Below are 19,533 nucleotides of genomic sequence, written 5' to 3'. Positions count from 1 at the left end.
CGTTGCACATTTCTGTAATGCTGAAGGATCCGTTTATCTTTCTAACTTCGTAGCCTCAGATTTTCATAAGAAATTATGACTCATGGTCAACTGTGACATTCCTGTCCACATATCAAGCTGCTTAATTTTGACTCAAACTGACCTATGCTCAATATACTTCCTTCAAGATCATACCACAAGCATGCATTCCCTGACCTCACCGGCGTAATATTATACTTATGATGACAGCAAACATTTTCAGGAAAACTAAGCGAAAGACAAGAATCTGATATGAAGAGATTTAAAAATCATGTTGTTTATTGTCAAAATATGTTTAGCCTAAACTTGTTTCTTAACATTATCAAAGATGCTAGAACAGAATAGAACAGGTATCCATCACCAACATGATCATGCAAATTACCATTTGTTATAGTGAATGTGCATGTTGCTGTGTTCTGTGCCATATCAGTGAATGTGTACACGACTTGTGTAGTGCCAACAGGGAAGTTATCGCCAGATTGATGTGATTGAGTGACTGTAGGTGTTATGCCAGAGTTATCAGTAGCTGTAGGTTCAATCCATGTGACAGGTAGGGAAGTCATTCCAACTGGGATCATAATGTTGATAGAATTTGGACAGTCATTTATGACTGGTGGTGTGGTGTCCTGACCAACAACTGTGATTGGAAAACATAATTTTTAGACATTCAATGACGGTTTTTATACCTAAATGACCAACCTGCCACAAAGGAATGTCCATGCAAAAAGAAACATTTACCAATGTATCAATGAAGGATGCAATCATGCAAGATGCTTGATGGGTAACAATCACCAATATGATCATACAAATTACCATTAGTTATAGTAAATGAACATGTAGCTTCATTCCCTGCCATATCAGTAAATGTGTAAGTGACTTGTGTTGTGCCAATACGGAAGATATCACCAGGTTCGTGGGACTGTGTAACTCTAGGTCTTATGCCAGAGTTATCACTAGCACTAGGTTCTGTCCATGTGACAAACAGAGAATTCATTCCAACTGGGATTATAATGTTGATAGGATCCGGACAACCATGTATAACTGGTGATGTGGTGTCTTGACCAATAACTGTGTTTGGTAAATGTAATGACATGTATGGGATTGTAAACTTATGTTATAAATGATGAATGATAAACACACCACAAGCATGCATCCACTTAAAATGAGCATGCATTCTCTGACATCACATAAAATGGCAGTTATTCCAGCCAAAGTTGTAGAAAAAGAAAGAAAACAAATCAGAAGGGACACAAAGGTCAATAGATAACTCAAGTAGCATGTCCAAAAATATGGTTTATAAAACATCAAATATCTGCAGTACAAGTTAGCCTGAAGCGTGCTTATTAACCCTATCAAGGATGCTAGAACAGAACAGAACAGAACAGGTTTCCATCACTGATGTAATCATTCAAATTACCATTTGTTACAGTGAACAAGCATGTTGCTGTGTTTCCTGCCATATCAGTAAAAGTGTATATGACTTGCGTAGTGTCAACAGGGAAGACATCACCAGATCGATGTGATTGTGTGACTGTAGGTGTCAAGCCAGAGTTATCAGTAGCTGTAGGTTCTGTCCATGTGACTGGCAGAGCAGGCAATCCAATAGGGATTATAATGTTGATAGGATCTGGGCAGTTATTTATGACTGGTGGTATGGTGTCCTGACCTGCAACTGTGATTGAAAATTGTAGTTGCAGAATTCATTAAAGGCTTTACACATATGTCAATCAAGCTAAGACAAGAAATTGACAAAATCGTATACAATACTCAAGACTGGTTGAGTTGTATGTACAAATCTATACACCTTTTTCTAATACATGCAAGTTGCTTGACAAAACACAATGGGCAACCATCAGGAATATGATCATGCAAATTACCATTTGTTATAGTGAATGTGCATGTAGCTTCATTCCCTGCCATATCAGTAAATGTATATGTGACTTGTGAAGCACCAACAGGGAAGCTATCGCCAGGTCGATGGGATTGGGTGACTGTAGGTGTCAAGCCAGAGTTATCAGTAGCTGTAGGTTCTGTCCAGGTGACAGTCATAGAAGTCATTCCAACTGGGCTTATAATGCTGATAGCATTTGGACAGCTATTAATGATTGGTGGAGTGGTGTCTTGACCAACAACTGTGATTGTAAAATGAAGTTACAGGCATTTAGTGCTTTAAATATAATTGACCAGCCCCCAAGTGTTAGTAGTAGAAAAAATCAAACATTTGGTGCTATTAGTCCATGCAGTATTGATAAACTGTAATAATAACTCTAAATAAAGAGGAACCTGGACAACAATTATAGATCCATCACATAAGAAATGCTTACAAGTAGTTCAAACATCTAAATATGCAAGCTAATGTTATGTCTTGAAATGTGCAAGAACACCAAATGGTAATGTATTCTTTCTAATACACACAAGAGGTTTGAAATTGAAAATAACAGGAAACTTCCACCAATATAAACATGCAAATTACCATTTGTAACAGTAAACGAGCATGTGGCTTCATTCCCTACAATATCGGTGAATGTGTATGTGACTTGTGTAGTGCCAACAGGGAAGCTATCACCAGGTTGATGGGATTGGGTGACTGTAGGTGTCATGCCAGAGTTATCAGTAGCTGTAGGTTCTGTCCAGGTGACTGTCATAGAAGTCATTCCAACTGGTATTATAATGCTGATAGCATTTGGACAGCTATTAATGACTGGTGGAGTGGTGTCTTGACCAACAACTGTGATTGGAAAATGTAAGTTACGGTCATTCAGTGCTTTAAAATATAATTGACCAGCCACCAAGACAACTTTCACAACTGCACAAGTATTAGTAGTAGAAGAAATCAAACATTCAGTGGTATCAGTCAATGCAACGTTGATGAGGGACAACAGTAATAATCACTCTACATAAAAAGGAACTTGGACAACAATTGAATACATGAATCCAAAACCCACCCAAGTCCATGGAAAGTGATTTTGAGAAAAAAACCTGTGTATCATTTTAATTCCTTCAGTTAGATTTACCTGTACGTGCAAATGGGTGGGTTAAACTGTATTAGGTATGACGATTAGCATTTCAGGGACTTCGTGGGGTTCATTTTAAATTCTGGACTTGGGTGGTTTTTTGAATCATATACTAAGACAATAATGTTGGAATGAGATTACCACTAGTAAGATAATACAAAATAAAGCACACAGTTATGTATAATGTTGATAAGCATTCTGCCACGTAATATAAACCACACACTTTCCTTGATTAAACCCATTTTTTTTCAAAAGTCACTCTCCAGCAATGAATGTGTTACAAGTGGACTTTTATACATACTGGATTTCAATCAATGTGTTACAAGACTCAAATCATGGACTTGGGTTGATTCTTTCATACATGGTATTTTTCACATGCTCAATAGACACAGAGGATGAATTTGAGTTGTTCTTTCATACATATGACAGGCCTATGTATAGCAACACTTTCCAATGCTTAACTCATTTTGGCCAAAGTATGGACTTGGGTGGCTTTTGTATTCATATATTCAATTATAGATCCATCACATCTGAATCAAGAAATGCTAACAAGTAGTCCAAATATCTAAACATGCAAGCTCTAATTATGTCTTGAAATGTACAAGAAATGTTTTCTTTCTAATACAGTTAAAAATTGAACTTAAAGGTGAACCTCATTGAAAATAAAGTTATATATCAATGGAAAGCGTATGATGTCAGGAAGCAGAAAAGAATATTTTTTATTTGCATAGCGTACCAGGCTAGACATAATCTCCATGCAAAGATTGGATATTGGCACCCCCTAAATTACAAAAGCGAAATCGTTCAAATTGGCGCTTTCGTTGATGACGTCAGCCCAGGCACACACAGCTACTTCCGGGTTTGATTGTAAACACAATGTCCGTGTATTACTGTGGCATGCATAGGGCCAATGCAATTCAGTCATTGTCAACTTACTTTACATGAAAAATATCTTCAATAAAATAAGAATAACATGAAGGAAATATCATGATCAAATCAAGAATGAAGTTCCTGAATAAAGTGTGTGGATTTAAAATGGTAAAAGTGCTGGCGGAGTGATTTTGATAGGCCAAGCCATCCACGATGTGCATAGGGAATATTGCAGTAAAGCACGAAGATTAGCGAAGAGCGGAATGAAAACAGATTGCAAAAATAACTGCTAGTGCTACCAGTTCAGATCGTCACACCAAGTTGAGATGAACTTATCACAATGAGAAAATGAAGGAATAGAATAAGGTACATGTACAGGATTTTTTAATTATTTCTTAGCTTTACAACCGGTCATGGCCGGTCATGTATGATAGGCGAACTCGTATCCCGACTCGTATATAGATACATACGGGATGAGCTCAGTGACTGACTGAGTCTCACTACGCCGAGTGTTCAGTATCCGCGACTGTACTGTACTTGCAGACAAAATGACCGATTTGATATTCACATTCTGATATTTCCAACTTATTGCTACTTCATCAGCAAAATTTATTCCTGTAAATGTTCCAAATATAAGGGAGCGATTGATCAAATCTGCTGAAACACCCCATGCAGCGCAAGTGCTACCAGAGGGACGAAGCCCAGCGAGTCGCTGTGTTTGTGCATATCCGTCCCTGCACTTCAGCAGCTATTTACGCATCGTGTTCGGTAATCCATAAAACATGAATGTTTCACTTTTTCAGTACCGTACACTGATTGTACTATCATTAAAGAATCGTGACACAAGTGACAATATTTTAATTTTATTCAGATTTCAGAATTCCATCAAATAACGGTCTACTAAGCCTAAATTGTATTTATTTTATAATAAAGTATCTGCCCGAGTATCTGTTTCTTTCAATCGCGATTCTGTGGAAAGAATGTATTACGCATAATGCGCTAAATATGAAAACCTTTATATGGGCTGGATTTGATGAAATCGGCGATTTTTTATTATTTTTTGATTACTGCAAGGCGATATTTTTTAAATCAGATATTTTAAAATGAATCAAGAATAGGGAATGTCACAAACAAGTATTTAATTTGTTATTCGATCATGTTTATTCAGTCCATGACATGAACGATAGCAGCAAGCATTTGCGCATGGGATTGATCCCAGCGCGAAATTCAAACTCAATTACCCAGTTATACCCAGGCAGTTATGACTGATTTTGTCAAAAATTTACGGAAAAATTTATGTGTTGACGATAATTCTATTATTTCTAATATATATAGAAGGAACCAGCAACTTGAAGATTCCTCTAATTTCAAGCTTTATTGTGAAAATCAGACTTGCCGGGCAAGTACAGGAAGTACAGGAAGCAAGTCTTGTTTACATGTTTCCGAGTAGGATCACGTGACTGCGAACCCTGAGCTTACGTCACGAGCATTCTCAAGGTCATAGACGATTGATTTGGGTGCTTTTTGGGCGCCTTAAAAAAGACCAAAAATTCAATCATTTTTTTAATTATTCAGCTTTATTGGCCATCAAAAAAATCGAAAAAAATAATTTTTAGTATCCTGACATCATAAGCTTTCCATTGATATATAACTTTATTTTCAATGAGGTTCACCTTTAACAGAAAACTTCCACCAAAATGGACATGCAAATTACCATTTGTAACAGTGAATGAGCATGTGGCTTCATTCCCAACAATATCAGTGAATGTGTATGTGACTTGTGTAGTGCCAATAAGGAAGCTATCACCAGGTTGATGGGATTGGGTGACAGTAGGTGTCATGCCAGAGTTATCAGTAGCTGTAGGTTCAGTCCAAGCCACAGTCATAGAATTCATTCCAACTGGTGTTATAATGGAGATAGGATCTGGACAACCATTTATCACTGGTGGAGTGGTGTCTTGACCAACAACTGATTGGAAAATGTAGTTATGGGCATTTAGTACATAAAATATAATTGACCAGCCACCAAGACAACTTTCACGACTGCACAAGTGTTAGTAGTAGAAGAAATCAATCATTTGGTGGTATTAGTCCATGCAATGTTGCTGAAGTACAACTGTAATTATCACTCTAAATAAAGAGGAACTTGGACAACAATTATAGATCCATCACATATGAATCAAGAAATGCTTACAAGTAGTCCAAACATCTAAATATACAAGCTAATGTTATGTCTAGAAATGTACAAGAACACCAAATGGTGATGTTTTCTTTCTAATACACACAAGAGGTTTGAAAGTGAACATAGCAGGTAACTTCCACCAATATAGACATGTAAATTACCATTTGTAACAGTAAACGAGCATGTGGCTTCATTCCCTACAATATCTGTGAATGTGTATGTGACTTGTGTAGTGCCAACAGGGAAGCTACCACCGGATTGGTGGGATTGGGCGACTGTAGGTGTCAAGCCAGAGTTATCAGTAGCTGTAGGTTCTGTCCAGGTGACTGTCATAGAAGTCGTGCCAACCGGGCTTATAATGCTGATAGCATTTGGGCAGTTATTAATGATTGGTGGAGTGGTGTCTTGACCAACAACTGTAATTGGAAAATGTAGTTATGGGCATTTAGTGCATAAAATATAATTGACCAGCCACCAAGACAACTTTCACGACTGCACAAGTGTTAGTATAGAAAAAGAAATCAAACATTTGGTGGTATTAGTCCATGCCACAATGATGAAGTGCAACTGTAATAATCACTCTAACTAAAGAGGAACTTGGACAACAATTATAGATCCATCATATATGAATCAAGAAACGCTAACGAGTAGTCCAAATATCTAAACATGCAAGCTAAAGTTATATCTCAAAATGTACAAGAATACCAAATTGATGTTTTCTTTCTAATACACACAAGAGGTTTGAAATTGTACATAACAGGAAACTTCCACCAATATAGACATGCGAATTACCATTTGTAACAGTGAATGAGCATGTGGCTTCATTCCCTACAATATCAGTGAATGTGTATGTGACTTGTGTAGTGCCAACAGGGAAGCTATCACCAGGTTGATGGGATTGGGTGACAGTAGGTGTCATGCCAGAGTTATCAGTAGCTGTAGGTTTTGTCCAGGTAACAGTCATAGAAGTCATTCCAACTGGGATTATAATGCTGATAGGATCTGGACAACCATTTATGACTGGTGGTGTGGTGTCTTGACCAACAACTGATTGGAAAATGTAGTTACAGGCATTAAGTGCTTTTATTTATAATTGACGAGTATGCATGCAACACATACAATTTTCATGACTTCACAAGTGTAAATAATATGACTGTCAGAAGAAATCATATATTTGGTGGTATTATTCCAAACAACATTGATGAGGGACAATTTTAGTCATCATGCTAAAGAAAAATGGACTTATCACAGATGAATCAAGCTTCAGAAACAACACCATTAGTCCAAAGACCTAAATACACTGGCTAACGTTATGTCTTTTTTCTTTCTAATACACACAAGAAGTTTACAATGGAACATAACAGGAAACTTCCACCAAATATGAACATGAACATTACCATTTGTAACAGTGAATGAGCATGTGGCTTCATTCCCTACAATATCGTTGAATGTGTAAGTGACTTGTGTAGTACCAACAGGGAAGCTATCACCAGGTTGATGTGACCAGTGATTGATTTTCGTATATTTTTTTGTGTAGCAAAGAATGCTACTCACTTTCAGATTTGAGTAGCAATTCCAAAATTGTGAGTAGCATTTTGCAACATGCTAATCCTGAATGTTCCATTTTCAGTTCAAGTCAGTGGCCAGTGATCGATTTTCGTATATTTTTATGTGTAGCAAAAATGCTACTCACTTTCAGATTTGAGTAGCAATTACAAAATTGTGAGTAGCATTTTGCTACGCTAATCCAGGTAAATCGAACACTGGATGTGACTGGGTGACAGTAGGTGTCATGCCAGAGTTATCAGTAGCTGTAGGTTCTGTCCAGGTAACAGTCATAGAAGTCATTCCAACTGGTATTATAATAGAGATAGGATCTGGACAACCATTTATGACTGGTGGTGTACTGTCTTGACCAACAACTGATTGGAAAATGCAGTTACAGGCATTAAGTGCTTTATATATAATTGACGAGCATGCATGCAACACAGACAATTTTCATGACTTCACAAGTGAAAGTAGTATGATTGTCAGAAATCATATATTTGGCGGTATTATTCCATGCAACATTGATGAAGGACAATTTAATCATCATGCTAAAGACAAATGGACTCATCAGATGAATCCAGCTTCAGAAACACTATCAATTATATTAGTCCAAAGACCTAATACACGGGCTAATGTTATGTCTACAAATGAACAAGAATACCACATTCTATTTTTTTTGTTTTTAATACACAAAAGAAATTTACAATGGAACATAACAGGAAACTTCCACCAAATATAAACATGCAAATTACCATTTGTAACAGTGAATGAGCATGTGGCTTCATTCCCTACAATATCAGTGAATATGTATATGACTGGTGTAGTGCCAACAGGGAAGCTATCACCAGGTTGATGTGATTGGGTGACTCTTGGTGTCATGCCAGAGTTATCAGTAGCTGTAGGTTCAGTCCAGGTAACAGTCATAGAAGTCATGCCAACTGGGCTTATAATGCTGATAGCATTTGGGCAGCTATTAATTACTGGTGGAGTGGTGTCTTGACCAACAACTGTGATTGGAAAATGTAGTTACGGGCATTTAGTGCTTTAAATATAATTGACCAGCCACCAAGACAACTTTCACGACTGCACAAGTATTAGTAGTAGAAGAAATCAAACATTTGATAGTATTAGTCCATGCAACGTTGATGAAGTACAACAGTAATAATCGCTCTAAATAAAGTAGAACTTGAACAACAATATAGATCCATCACATATGAATCAAGAAACGCTTACAAGTAGTCCAAAAATCTAAATATGCTAGCTAAAGATATGTCTCCAAATGTACAAGAACACCAAATTCTAATGTTTTCTTTCAAATACACAAAATAGGTTTGATATTGAACATAATAACTTCCACCAATATAGACATGCAAATTACCATTTGTAACAGTAAATAAGCATGTGGCTTCATTCCCTACAATATCACGGAATGTGTATGTGACTCGTGTAGTGCCAACAGGGAAGCTATCACCAAGTTGATGTGACTGGGTGACTCTAGGTGTCAAACCAGAGTTATCTGTAGCTGTAGGTTCTGTCCAGGTCATCATCATCATCAGCCGTATTCAGCCCACTGCAGGGCGAAAGCCTCCCCAAGTTGGCACCAAAGTTTCCTGTCATTTGCTTATGCCATCCACCTGATCCCTATGAAACTTGCTATCTCATCCCTCCATCTGACTTTCTGTCTGCCTTGGTGTCTTGAGCCCAGCCAAGGCCTCCATTCTGTGACATTCTTTGTCCATCTATTATCTGTTGATCTTGGAAGATGGCCAGCCCAATGCCACTTCTTCATCTTTATTGTGTGGATTATGTCTGTAACTTCTGTTTGGCTCCTGATCCATGCCACTGTTTTGCTGTCCCTTTTGGTGTAGCCCAGCATACATCTTTCCATGCTATGCTGTGCAGTTTTCAGTTTTTGCTCCATCCTCTTAGTAAGTGATCATGTTTCAGCTCCATAAGTCATGGCTGGTAGTATACATTGGTTGAAAACCTTTCGTTTCAGACAAGTTGGCATCTTACTTCTCATGATGTCATTCAGCTTGCCAAATGCACACCAACCAGCCCTAGTCCTACTCTTTACTTCATCCATGTGATTGTGAGTCATGTTGATTAGTTGTCCTAAGTACACATATTGGTCCACCTTTTCTATTTCTGTGTTCCCTACCATGACCAGCTGTTCTGTGGCGAACTGGTTGAACATGACTTTTGTCTTTTTCATGTTTATCTTTAGTCCCACTTGATTGCTTCTCTGGTTGAGATCATTGATCATTTCTCTTAGATCTTTAGCATTGTCTGTTATTATGACTATGTCATCTGCGAAGCAAAGGTGACTCAGGTTGTCTCCATTTATGCTAATGCCCTTACTTTCCCAGTCTAGGTGACGTATAATTTCTTGAAGTGCCGCATTAAAAAGTTTAGGTGAAATGGTATCACCTTGTTGCACCCCTCGTTAGATAGATATCTTATCACTGTCCATGTGGAGGTATCACTGTCCATGTGGAGGCGGATTGTTGAAGTGCCCTTGCTGTAGATAGTATCTATTATCTGGATGTATCCAGGATGGACACCTTGCTGTGATGACTGCCTGGATCTCAATGCTATCAAAAGCTTTTTCGTAGTCAATGAATCCAAGGCATAGTGGCTGTCTATATTCACCCATCTTTTCAACAATTTGGTTGATGACATGAAGGTGGTCCATGGTTGAATAACCGCTCCGGAACCCCGCCTGTTCCCTGGGTTGGTTGAAGTCAAGGATGTTGGTAATCCGATTTGTAAGAACTTTGGTGAAAAGTTTGTATGTGTTTGAGAGTAAGCTGATTGGTCTGTAGTTCTTCAAGTCTTTGATGTCCCCTTTCTTGTGGATGAGAATTATAAGGGCATTATTCCAACTGTCCGTGTCTGGTTAGTCTGGATACATAGTGTGAATAGCTTTGCAAGCTCTGCCTTTACTGCGCTGCCTCCATCCTTGAGAATGTCGACTAGCACTCCATCTTCTCCTGGTGCTTTACCTCTTTTCATGTCATTGAGACATTTGTCAACTTCATCCTCTCCAATTGGTGGTATATTCTCTTCTGCACTTTCAACGTCTATAATTGGTGGAGTTATTTGGACTTTGCTGGAGTAGAGATCTTGGTAGAACTCTTCTACCCGCTTGATGACTAATTCTCTGTCTGAGATTATGTTTCCATCTTCCCCCTTCAGTGCTAGTATTTGAGATTTTCCAGTGGCAAGGCCTGGCTTTGTTTTCTTGTAGCTTTTGTTATCTTCAAGAGTTTTCTGGATCATCTTTGTGTTGTGTGCTCGGATTTCATTTGTCATTCGCTTCCTTATGGTTTTGCATAATTCTGTATACTCGATATGTTGGATTCCAATTGTGTTCTTCATTTCCCGTCTCTTTTTCATCATTTCAAATGTTTCCTTTGAAATCTTGTCTATCTTCTGTGGGTCTTTTTTCCCTGCTGTCTCCAAAGCACAATCTAGGATTGTGTTTGTAAGTCTTTCACAGACATCATTTACATCTAGGTCTTCTGCTTCATCCTTCAGGAGATCAAACTTGTTTTGCAGCTTCATCTGGAATTCTTCTTTGTTCTGTTGTAGCTTATCCAGATTGACCTGCATCCTTCTTTTTTGCACGAGTTTGTATCTTTCCGGTTTCAAGTTGATGGAGATCCTTGCTCTTACTAGCCTGTGATCACTTCCAGTGTTGAAGCGGTTTAGAACTGAGACATCTTTCACATTTTTTGGTTCGCTTGTCAAGATGAAGTCGATTTCATTTCGATACAATCTATTTGGGCTTCGCCATGTCCACTTACGAGATTCTTTTTTCTTGAAGAAGGTATTCATGCTTTTTAAGTTCTTACTTTCGGTGAATTCTAGAAGCCTGTCTCCCCTTTCATTTCGCTCTCCCACACCATATTTTCCCAGCATGGTTTCATTTGAGTTTGTTTTCTTTCCTACTTTAGCATTAAAGTCTCCCATAATGATTGTGTGATTTGCTTTGTCTTGGTTGAGCAGTTCGTTAATTTCTTCGTGAGACTGCATCTACATCTTCATCTGGGTAGCTGGTTGTTGGCAAATACGCTTGAATGATTTTCAAGGTCTGTCTTTTGGAGATTTTGATGATGACTTGTGCTACTCTATCCGACTGGTTTTTGTAGCTTACAACATTTGATGCCAAGTCTTTTCGTATTAGGAAGCCGACTCCTCCAGTGCTGCTATTATCTTTACCCCTTGTGTAAAGCATGTGTCCACTCTTGAGTTCCAGAAGGTTTTCCCCACGACGTCTAACTTCGCATAGGCCGAGGATATCCTATGTGATATGATCAAGTTCTTTTTCTAACTCATGAAGTTTTGGTTCGCCAAGGAGGGTTCGCACATTATATGTGCAAATAGTCAATTCCTTTAGGGAGCCTGTCCTTTCCCAGTGATTCTTAGCACCATAACCGCTCCCGTGGTCAGGGACTTGAGAGCTGCTGGGGACTGAGGGCCGTTTCATACTTTGTGCTGCCATATTAGTTGGGGATGGTGGCCCTAACTCGTCACGCTGGCCACTGTTGCGGGTTGACGAGTGCTACGTTGATTTTAAGTAGCTCGGTCACTGTTGGCCACCCAGACAGGATCTGGGGGCTATATGGTACCACCCGGCAAGGGAATGAGCTGGCTGCTCACCCCCCTGGATTCTCCCGTAGGAGTGGATGTCAGTATGCCTCTGACAACCTGCAATTGACCAGCCACAAAGACAATTTTTCAGAAGAAATCATATATTTCGAGGTATTATTCTATAAAACATTGATGAGGGACAATTGTAGTCATAATGCTAAAGACAAATGGACTCATCAGATGAATCCAGCTTCAGAAACACTAACAATTAGTCCAAATACCTAATACACAGGCTAATGTTATGTCTAGAAATGTCCTTTTAATACACAAAAGAAATTTACAATGGAACATAATAGGAAACTTCCACCAAATATAAACATGCACATTACCATTTGTAACAGTGAACAAGCATGTGGCTTCATTCCCTACAATATCAGTGAATGTGTATGTAACTTGTGTAGTGCCAACAGGGAAGCTATCACCAGGTTGATGGGATTGGGTGACAGTAGGTGTCATGCCAGAGTTATCAGTAGCTGTAGGTTCTGTCCAGGTGACTGTCATAGAAGTCATTCCAACTGGTATTATAATATTGATAGGATCCGGACAACCATTTATGACTGGTGGTGTGGTGTCTTGACCAACAACTGATTGGAAAATGCAGTTACAGGCATTAAGTGCTTTATATGTAATTGATGAGCACGCATGCAACACAGACAATTTTCATGACTTCACAAGTGTAAGTAGTATGATTGTCAGAAATCATATATTTGGTGGTATTATTCCCATGCAACGTTGATGGAGGACAATTGAAATAATCATGCTATAAACAACTGGACTTATGAATCAAGAAACACTAACAAGTAGTCCAAAGCTCTAAATAGTGTCTAAAGTTGTATCTCGAAATGTACGTACAAGCACACCAAATTGTAATGTTTTCTTTCTTATACAAATGAGAGGTTTGAAATTGAACATAATAGGTAACTTTCTAATACACAAAGGAAATTTACAATGGAACATAACAGGAAACTTCCACCAATATACACATGCAAATTACCATTTGTAACAGTGAATGAGCATGTGGCTTCATTCCCTACAATATCGGTGAATCTGTATATAACTGGTGTAGTGCCAACAGGGAAGCTATCACCAGATTGATGTGACTGGGTGACTCTAGGTGTCAAGCCAGAGTTATCAGTAGCTGTAGGTTCTGTCCAAGTGACTGCCATAGAAGTCATTCCAACTGGTATTATAATGCTGATAGCATTTGGGCAGCTGTTAATGATTGGTGGAGTGGTGTCTTGACCAATAACTGTGATTGGAAAATGTAGTTGTTGGCATTTAGTGCTTTAAATATAATTGATCAGCCACCAAGACAACTTTCACAACTTCACAAGTGTTAGTAGTAGAAGAAATCAAGCATTTGGTGGAATTAGTCCATGCTATGATGCTGAAGTACAACTGTAATAACCACTCTAAATCAAGAGGAAGTTGGACAACAAGTATAGATCCATCACATATGAATCAAGAAATGCTTACAAGTAGTCCAAACATCTAAATATGCAAGCTAATGTATGTCTCGAAATGTACAAGAACACCAAATTGTAATGTTTTCTTTCTAATACACACAAAAGGTTTGAAATTGAACATAACTGGAAACTTCCACCAACACAGACATGCAAATTACCATTTGTAACAGTGAATGAGCATGTGGCTTCATTCCCTACAACATCAGTGAATCTGTATATAACTGGTGTAGTGCCAACAGGGAAGCTATCACCAGATTGATGTGACTGGGTGACTCTAGGTGTCAAACCAGAGTTATCAGTAGCTGTAGGTTCTGTCCAGGTAACAGTCATAGAAGTCATTCCAATTGGTATAATAATGCTGATATCATTTGGGCAGCTATTAATGATTGGTGGTGTGGTGTCTTGACCAACAACTGTGATTGGAAAATGTAGTTACATGCATTTAGTGCATAAAATATAATTGACCAGCCACCAAGACAACTTTCATGACAAGAGTTAGTAGTAGAGGAAATCAAACAATTGGTGGTATTAGTCCATGCAACGTTGATGAAGTACAACTGTAATAATAACTCTAAATAAAGAAGAACTTGGACAACAATTTGTTTGTTTTTTCTTTTTAATACACAAAAGAGGTTTACAATTGAAAATAACAGGAAACTTCCACCAAATATAAATATGTAAATTACCATTTGTAACAGTAAATGAGCATGTGGCTTTATTCCCTACAATATCGGTGAATGTGTATGTAACTTGTGTACTGCCAACAGGGAAGCTATCACCAGGTTGATGGGATTGGGTGACTGTCGGTATCATGCCAGAGTTATCAGTAGCTGTAGGTTCTGTCCAGGTAACAGTCATAGAAGTCATTCCAACTGGTATTATAATATTGATAGGATCCGGACAACCATTTATGACTGGTGGTGTGGTGTCTTGACCAACAACTGATTGGAAAATGTAATTGCATGTATTTAGTGCTTTATATATACAACTGAACAGCCACAAAGACAATTTTCAGAAGAAATCGTATATTTGGCGGTATTGTTCCATACAACATTGATGAGGGACAATTTTAGTCATCATGCTAAAGGCAAAAGGACTTATCAGATGAATCAAGCTTCAGAAACACTAACGATTAGTTCAAAGACCTAAATACACAAGCTAATGTTATATCTAGAAATGTCCTTTCTAATACACAAAGGAAATTTACAATGGAACATAACAGGAAACTTCCACCAAATAGAAACATGCAAATTACCATTTGTAACAGTGAACAAGCATGTGGCTTCATTCCCTACAATATCGGTGAATGTGTATGTAACTTGTGTAGTGCCAACAGGGAAGCTACCACCAGGTTGATGGGATTTGGTGACTGTAGGTGTCAAACCAGAGTTATCTGTAGCTGTAGGTTCTGTCCAGGTAACAGTCATAGAAGTCATTCCAACTGGTATTATAATATTGATAGGATCCGGACAACCATTTATGACTGGTGATGTCGTGTCTTGACCAACAACTGATTGGATAATGCAGTTACAGGCATTAAGTGCTTTATATATAATTGACGAGCATGCATGCAACACAGACAATTTTCATGACTTCACAAATGAAAGTAGTATGATTGTCAGAAATCATATTTGGCAGTATTATTCCATGCAACATTGATGAAGGACAATTTAATCATCATGCTATAGACAAATGGACTCATCAGATGAATCAAGCTTCAGAAACACTAAAAATTAGTCTAAAGACCTAATAAACAGGCTAATGTTATGTCTACAAATGAACAAGAATACCAAATTCTATTTTTTCCTTTTTAATGCACAAAAGAATTTTACAATGGAACATACCAAATAGAAACATGCAAATTACCATTTGTAACAGTGAATAGGCATGTGGCTTCATTCCCTACAATATCGGTGAATGTGTATGTAACTTGTGTTGTGCCAACAGGGAAGCTATCACCAGATTGATGGGATTGTGTGACAGTAGGTGTCATGCCAGAGTTATCAATAGCTGAAGGTTCTGTCCATGTGACTGTCATAGAAGTCATTCCAACTGGTATTATAATGCTAATGGCATTTGGGCAGCTATTAATAACTGGTGGTGTGCTGTCTTGACCAACAACTGTGATTGGAAAATGTAGTTACAATCAGTAGTAAAAATATTTACAGATACCAACATGCAATCAAAGATTTTTCCCAGGGTAAGGGCTAAAAGTGGTATACTAATCTGAAGCAAAGCAGATTTATTTGTCTAGAAAGTGATCTTGAGAAAAACAGATTTAATGACAAGTAGGTCAGACCAAGATAGCAATATTCAGTTCTGGTAAGTATCATGCAACAAGTGATATCAGTTAGCAGCAGCAAAGCATTGACAGGCTACACTTGTGACATTGCAATGATATGGAAGTCCAGATATCAGGGAGTATGTTAGCCTACAGACAAACATGCATGCAGTTGACAGGCATGAGACTGCACTAAAAAAATGAAAAATAGAAAATGCATGTGAAATTGGGCAAAAAGTACCAAAAACAGGCTGAAATTAACTAAAAAAATCTGATAATTTTAAAACTGAAAATTCTCCTGCCAGAGCTGAAGAGGGAGGTTCCCAAAGACCAGAAAGTTGAACTCACCACCACCTACTCCATCTTCCCAATCATGAATAGCTACAAAGGCTCATAAGAAGCAAATCTTACAAGAAAAACATATTTTTCTGTGTTTAAATTTAGATGTTGGTGCTAAAAAAGCAAAAAAAGTAGTAAGGTAAATAATACCCGGAGTAACTACCATCAAATTAAATAATACACGGAGTAACTACCATCAAATTAAAATAATCAAATTACCAATTGTTACAGTGAATGAACACAATGCTTCATTCCCTGCCATATCAGTGAAAGTGTAATTGACTTGTGATATCCCAACAGGGAAGCTATCACCAGGTTGATGGGATTGTGCGACAAAAGGTGTCATGCCAGAGTTATCAGTAGCAGTAGGTTCAGTCCAAGTGAGTTTCCCAGAGGAACGGCCAGATGGAATAGTAAAACTGAGAGGTTCTGGACATCCACTGACATTGGGTGGTGTGGTATCTTGACCAAGAACTGTTACAAAGAAGACTTATGCAGGTTATCAAATTCAATGGGTTTGTTTGAAATGATACAGCAGTTCACATAAGCAAGCCTTACCATAGATTTGTGCATGCATTTTGTTAGTATGGCTATCAAACAAAGACAAAAATCTGTCTACATAGGATATCACACAATTCATTTATAATCCATGAGGAAGTACACACTACTAACAAGTATATTCAGCTTAAACATGCATCCATGGAATAATGGAAAAACAGTAGATAAGCACGAACATCAAATATTAATTACCAATCAGAATTTGGAATGTGCATGTGTTTTCATTCCCTGCCATATCAGCAAATGTATAGCTAACTTGTGTTGTGCCAACAGGGAAGCTATCACCAGGTTGATGGGATTGGGTGACTGTAGGTGTTATACCAGAGTTATCAGTAGCTGTAGGTTCAGTCCAAGTGACAGTCATAGAATTCATTCCAACTGGTATGATGATGTTGATAGGATTTGGGCAGCTTGTTATGACTGGTGGTGTGGTGTCTTGACCAGAGGATGCTGACATTAAAAGAAATATATATGTATGTGACCAAACATGGATTACTTCTCAAAGCAAACGAGAGCTTAAGAAAATCTGTAGAGGTCAATTTTACACCCATCCTGATTTTGTATTTTGAATTTATTATATGTCAGTTTATCAGACATTTCTGAATATGTTCATCTAACGAAAGGCTTTCTTCATCAGTCAGAATTAATAGGTAAATTTTCACGGGAAAATTTTCTGGACACGTGACACCCATGGGCGCAGACATATTAGCATTATGGAATGTGACCCCGAGCACAGCGGGTGTTCTTCCAATGTATTCGAATAGGAAGAATTCTTCCTTTGAGGCAAAATATGTTACTTGTCGCAAGTTAATAATGTTATGGTAAGAGTTTCCGTAGATAAATATTTTTTTCCGTAGATAGATATTTTTGAAATTACGTTTTGATGATATTGTGAAAAAATTAAGATAACGTAATATTCAATAAATTTGCAATGCACAAATTTCTATCAAAATTGCGGTCAAAAATACTATTCCAATTCAAAATTACTAAGACTTGAATAGCGAGGTCACCGCCGGGGGTCAGAGATCAGGCTCGAGGTTACACTCACATTGATACGCATTGGTCATGTGTCCAGAAAATTTTCCCGTGAAAATTTACCAATTAGTGTTGACTGTTCATAGCAACAAATCATGTTTTATAAGATAAATAGACATAGAAGATCATGCTTTAACACTAAGACATCTTGGTAAAAGATTAACGTGTAGTTCCCATTACCATAATAAGAATTTAATTACCAATAGTCACAGTGAATGTGCAGGTGGCATCATTGCCAACTTGGTCAGTGAATGTGTAAGTGACTTGTGTAGTGCCAACAGGAAAGCTATCACCAGGTTGATGGGTTTGGGTGACTGTTGGCATTATGCCAGAGTCATCAGTAGCTGTAGGTTCTATCCAGGTAACCCTCATTAGATCTGCCCTTGCACCAATAGAGATCATGACAGTGACGGGATCAGGACAACCAAATATGTCTGGTGGTGTTGTGTCTATACCCTGAGCTGTTGTTGGTGAAAAAGTATCGCACTTGTTACTTGCAAACACATTTCAATATGTAACTTCTCATATAGAACTAACAAAATAGAACTAACAAATAGACATGTAGCATGCATCATGACATATCCAGGCGACACTCATTAGATCTGCCCTTGCACCAATAGAGATTATGACAGTAACAGGATCAGGACAACCAAATATGTCTGGCGGTGTTGTGTCCATGCCCTGAGCTGTTGTTAGTGACAAAGTTTATCACACCTGTTACTTGCAATCACATTTCAATAATGTAACTTCACATAGAACTAACAAATATAGAACTAACAAATAGACATGCAGCATGCATCACAACATATCCAGGCGACACTCATTAGATCTGCACTTGCACCAATAGAGATCATGACAGGACAATCAAATATGTCTGGTGGTATGGTATCCATACCCTGAGCTGTCGAGCTGTGACTTGCAAAGACATTTCAATATGTAACTTCATATAGAACTCACAAATAGACAATAACATGCATCACAGCATAGAATCCACTTTGATGAGACTATCATAGGTAGTATATCTAGACATGGACACAAGACTACACAAAGACTAAAATGTGCATGCCAATTACCAATTGTAACGGTGAATGTGCAAACTGCTTCATTGCCAAATATGTCAGTGAAAGTGTATCTGACACGTGTCACTCCAACAGGGAAGCTATCACCAGGTCGATGGGATTGCGTGATGGTGGGTCGCATGCCAGAATTATCAGTAGCTGTTGGTTCTATCCAGGTGATAGTAGTAGAATCCATTCCAACTGAGATTATTTCATTAAGAGGGTTTGGGCAGCCACTGATAATAGGTGATATGGTATCCTTACCTACATCTGTGATGGGAATAAAATTGATTGTGAATATGGTTGTGCTCGTGATTATACCAACATAAAAAGGGTACAACAAATGTGATGACTTCTGGCATACATTTTATATCCAAAATGTAAAATAGTACACTTAACAAGTTAATGTTCATTATAGGAGTGATGTAAGTACTCACTCAACTACCATTTAAAACTCAGATAAACAACATAATTATAGTCTATATATCTACCTCAAGTCAACGACACT

The 19,533-nt window shown here is 38.0% G+C and overlaps 2 protein-coding genes across 2 annotated transcripts in view; both read right to left on the bottom strand.

Moving 5' to 3' along the window:
- Nucleotides 1-19,533, bottom strand: part of LOC140135911 (uncharacterized) — a 232,440-nt gene that overhangs the window by 109,208 nt on the left and 103,699 nt on the right. The window lies entirely within an intron of this gene.
- LOC140136398 (uncharacterized) overlaps nt 1-19,533 on the bottom strand; it is a 45,044-nt gene that overhangs the window by 24,879 nt on the left and 632 nt on the right. Inside the window, exons 2-24 of the mRNA XM_072158122.1 lie at nt 19,034-19,295; nt 18,168-18,460; nt 17,125-17,382; nt 16,594-16,848; nt 15,621-15,875; nt 15,010-15,264; nt 14,441-14,695; nt 13,913-14,167; nt 13,283-13,537; nt 12,618-12,872; nt 10,519-11,600; nt 10,197-10,483; nt 9,011-9,126; nt 8,385-8,639; nt 7,847-8,006; nt 7,482-7,567; nt 6,877-7,131; nt 6,246-6,500; nt 5,617-5,871; nt 2,492-2,746; nt 1,896-2,150; nt 1,436-1,690; nt 401-655 (exon numbers count right to left, since the gene is read on the bottom strand). Of these exons, the coding sequence (XP_072014223.1) occupies nt 401-655; nt 1,436-1,690; nt 1,896-2,150; nt 2,492-2,746; nt 5,617-5,871; nt 6,246-6,500; nt 6,877-7,131; nt 7,482-7,567; nt 7,847-8,006; nt 8,385-8,639; nt 9,011-9,126; nt 10,197-10,483; nt 10,519-11,600; nt 12,618-12,872; nt 13,283-13,537; nt 13,913-14,167; nt 14,441-14,695; nt 15,010-15,264; nt 15,621-15,875; nt 16,594-16,848; nt 17,125-17,382; nt 18,168-18,460; nt 19,034-19,295 (6,369 nt within the window). The remainder of the gene's footprint in view (nt 1-400; nt 656-1,435; nt 1,691-1,895; nt 2,151-2,491; nt 2,747-5,616; nt 5,872-6,245; nt 6,501-6,876; nt 7,132-7,481; nt 7,568-7,846; nt 8,007-8,384; nt 8,640-9,010; nt 9,127-10,196; nt 10,484-10,518; nt 11,601-12,617; nt 12,873-13,282; nt 13,538-13,912; nt 14,168-14,440; nt 14,696-15,009; nt 15,265-15,620; nt 15,876-16,593; nt 16,849-17,124; nt 17,383-18,167; nt 18,461-19,033; nt 19,296-19,533) is intronic.

This window comes from Amphiura filiformis, chromosome 16, assembly GCF_039555335.1.
Source record: "Amphiura filiformis chromosome 16, Afil_fr2py, whole genome shotgun sequence".
In the NCBI taxonomy this organism is placed as follows: Eukaryota; Metazoa; Echinodermata; class Ophiuroidea; order Amphilepidida; family Amphiuridae; genus Amphiura; species Amphiura filiformis.
This window is presented reverse-complemented; position numbering and strand designations above follow the sequence as displayed.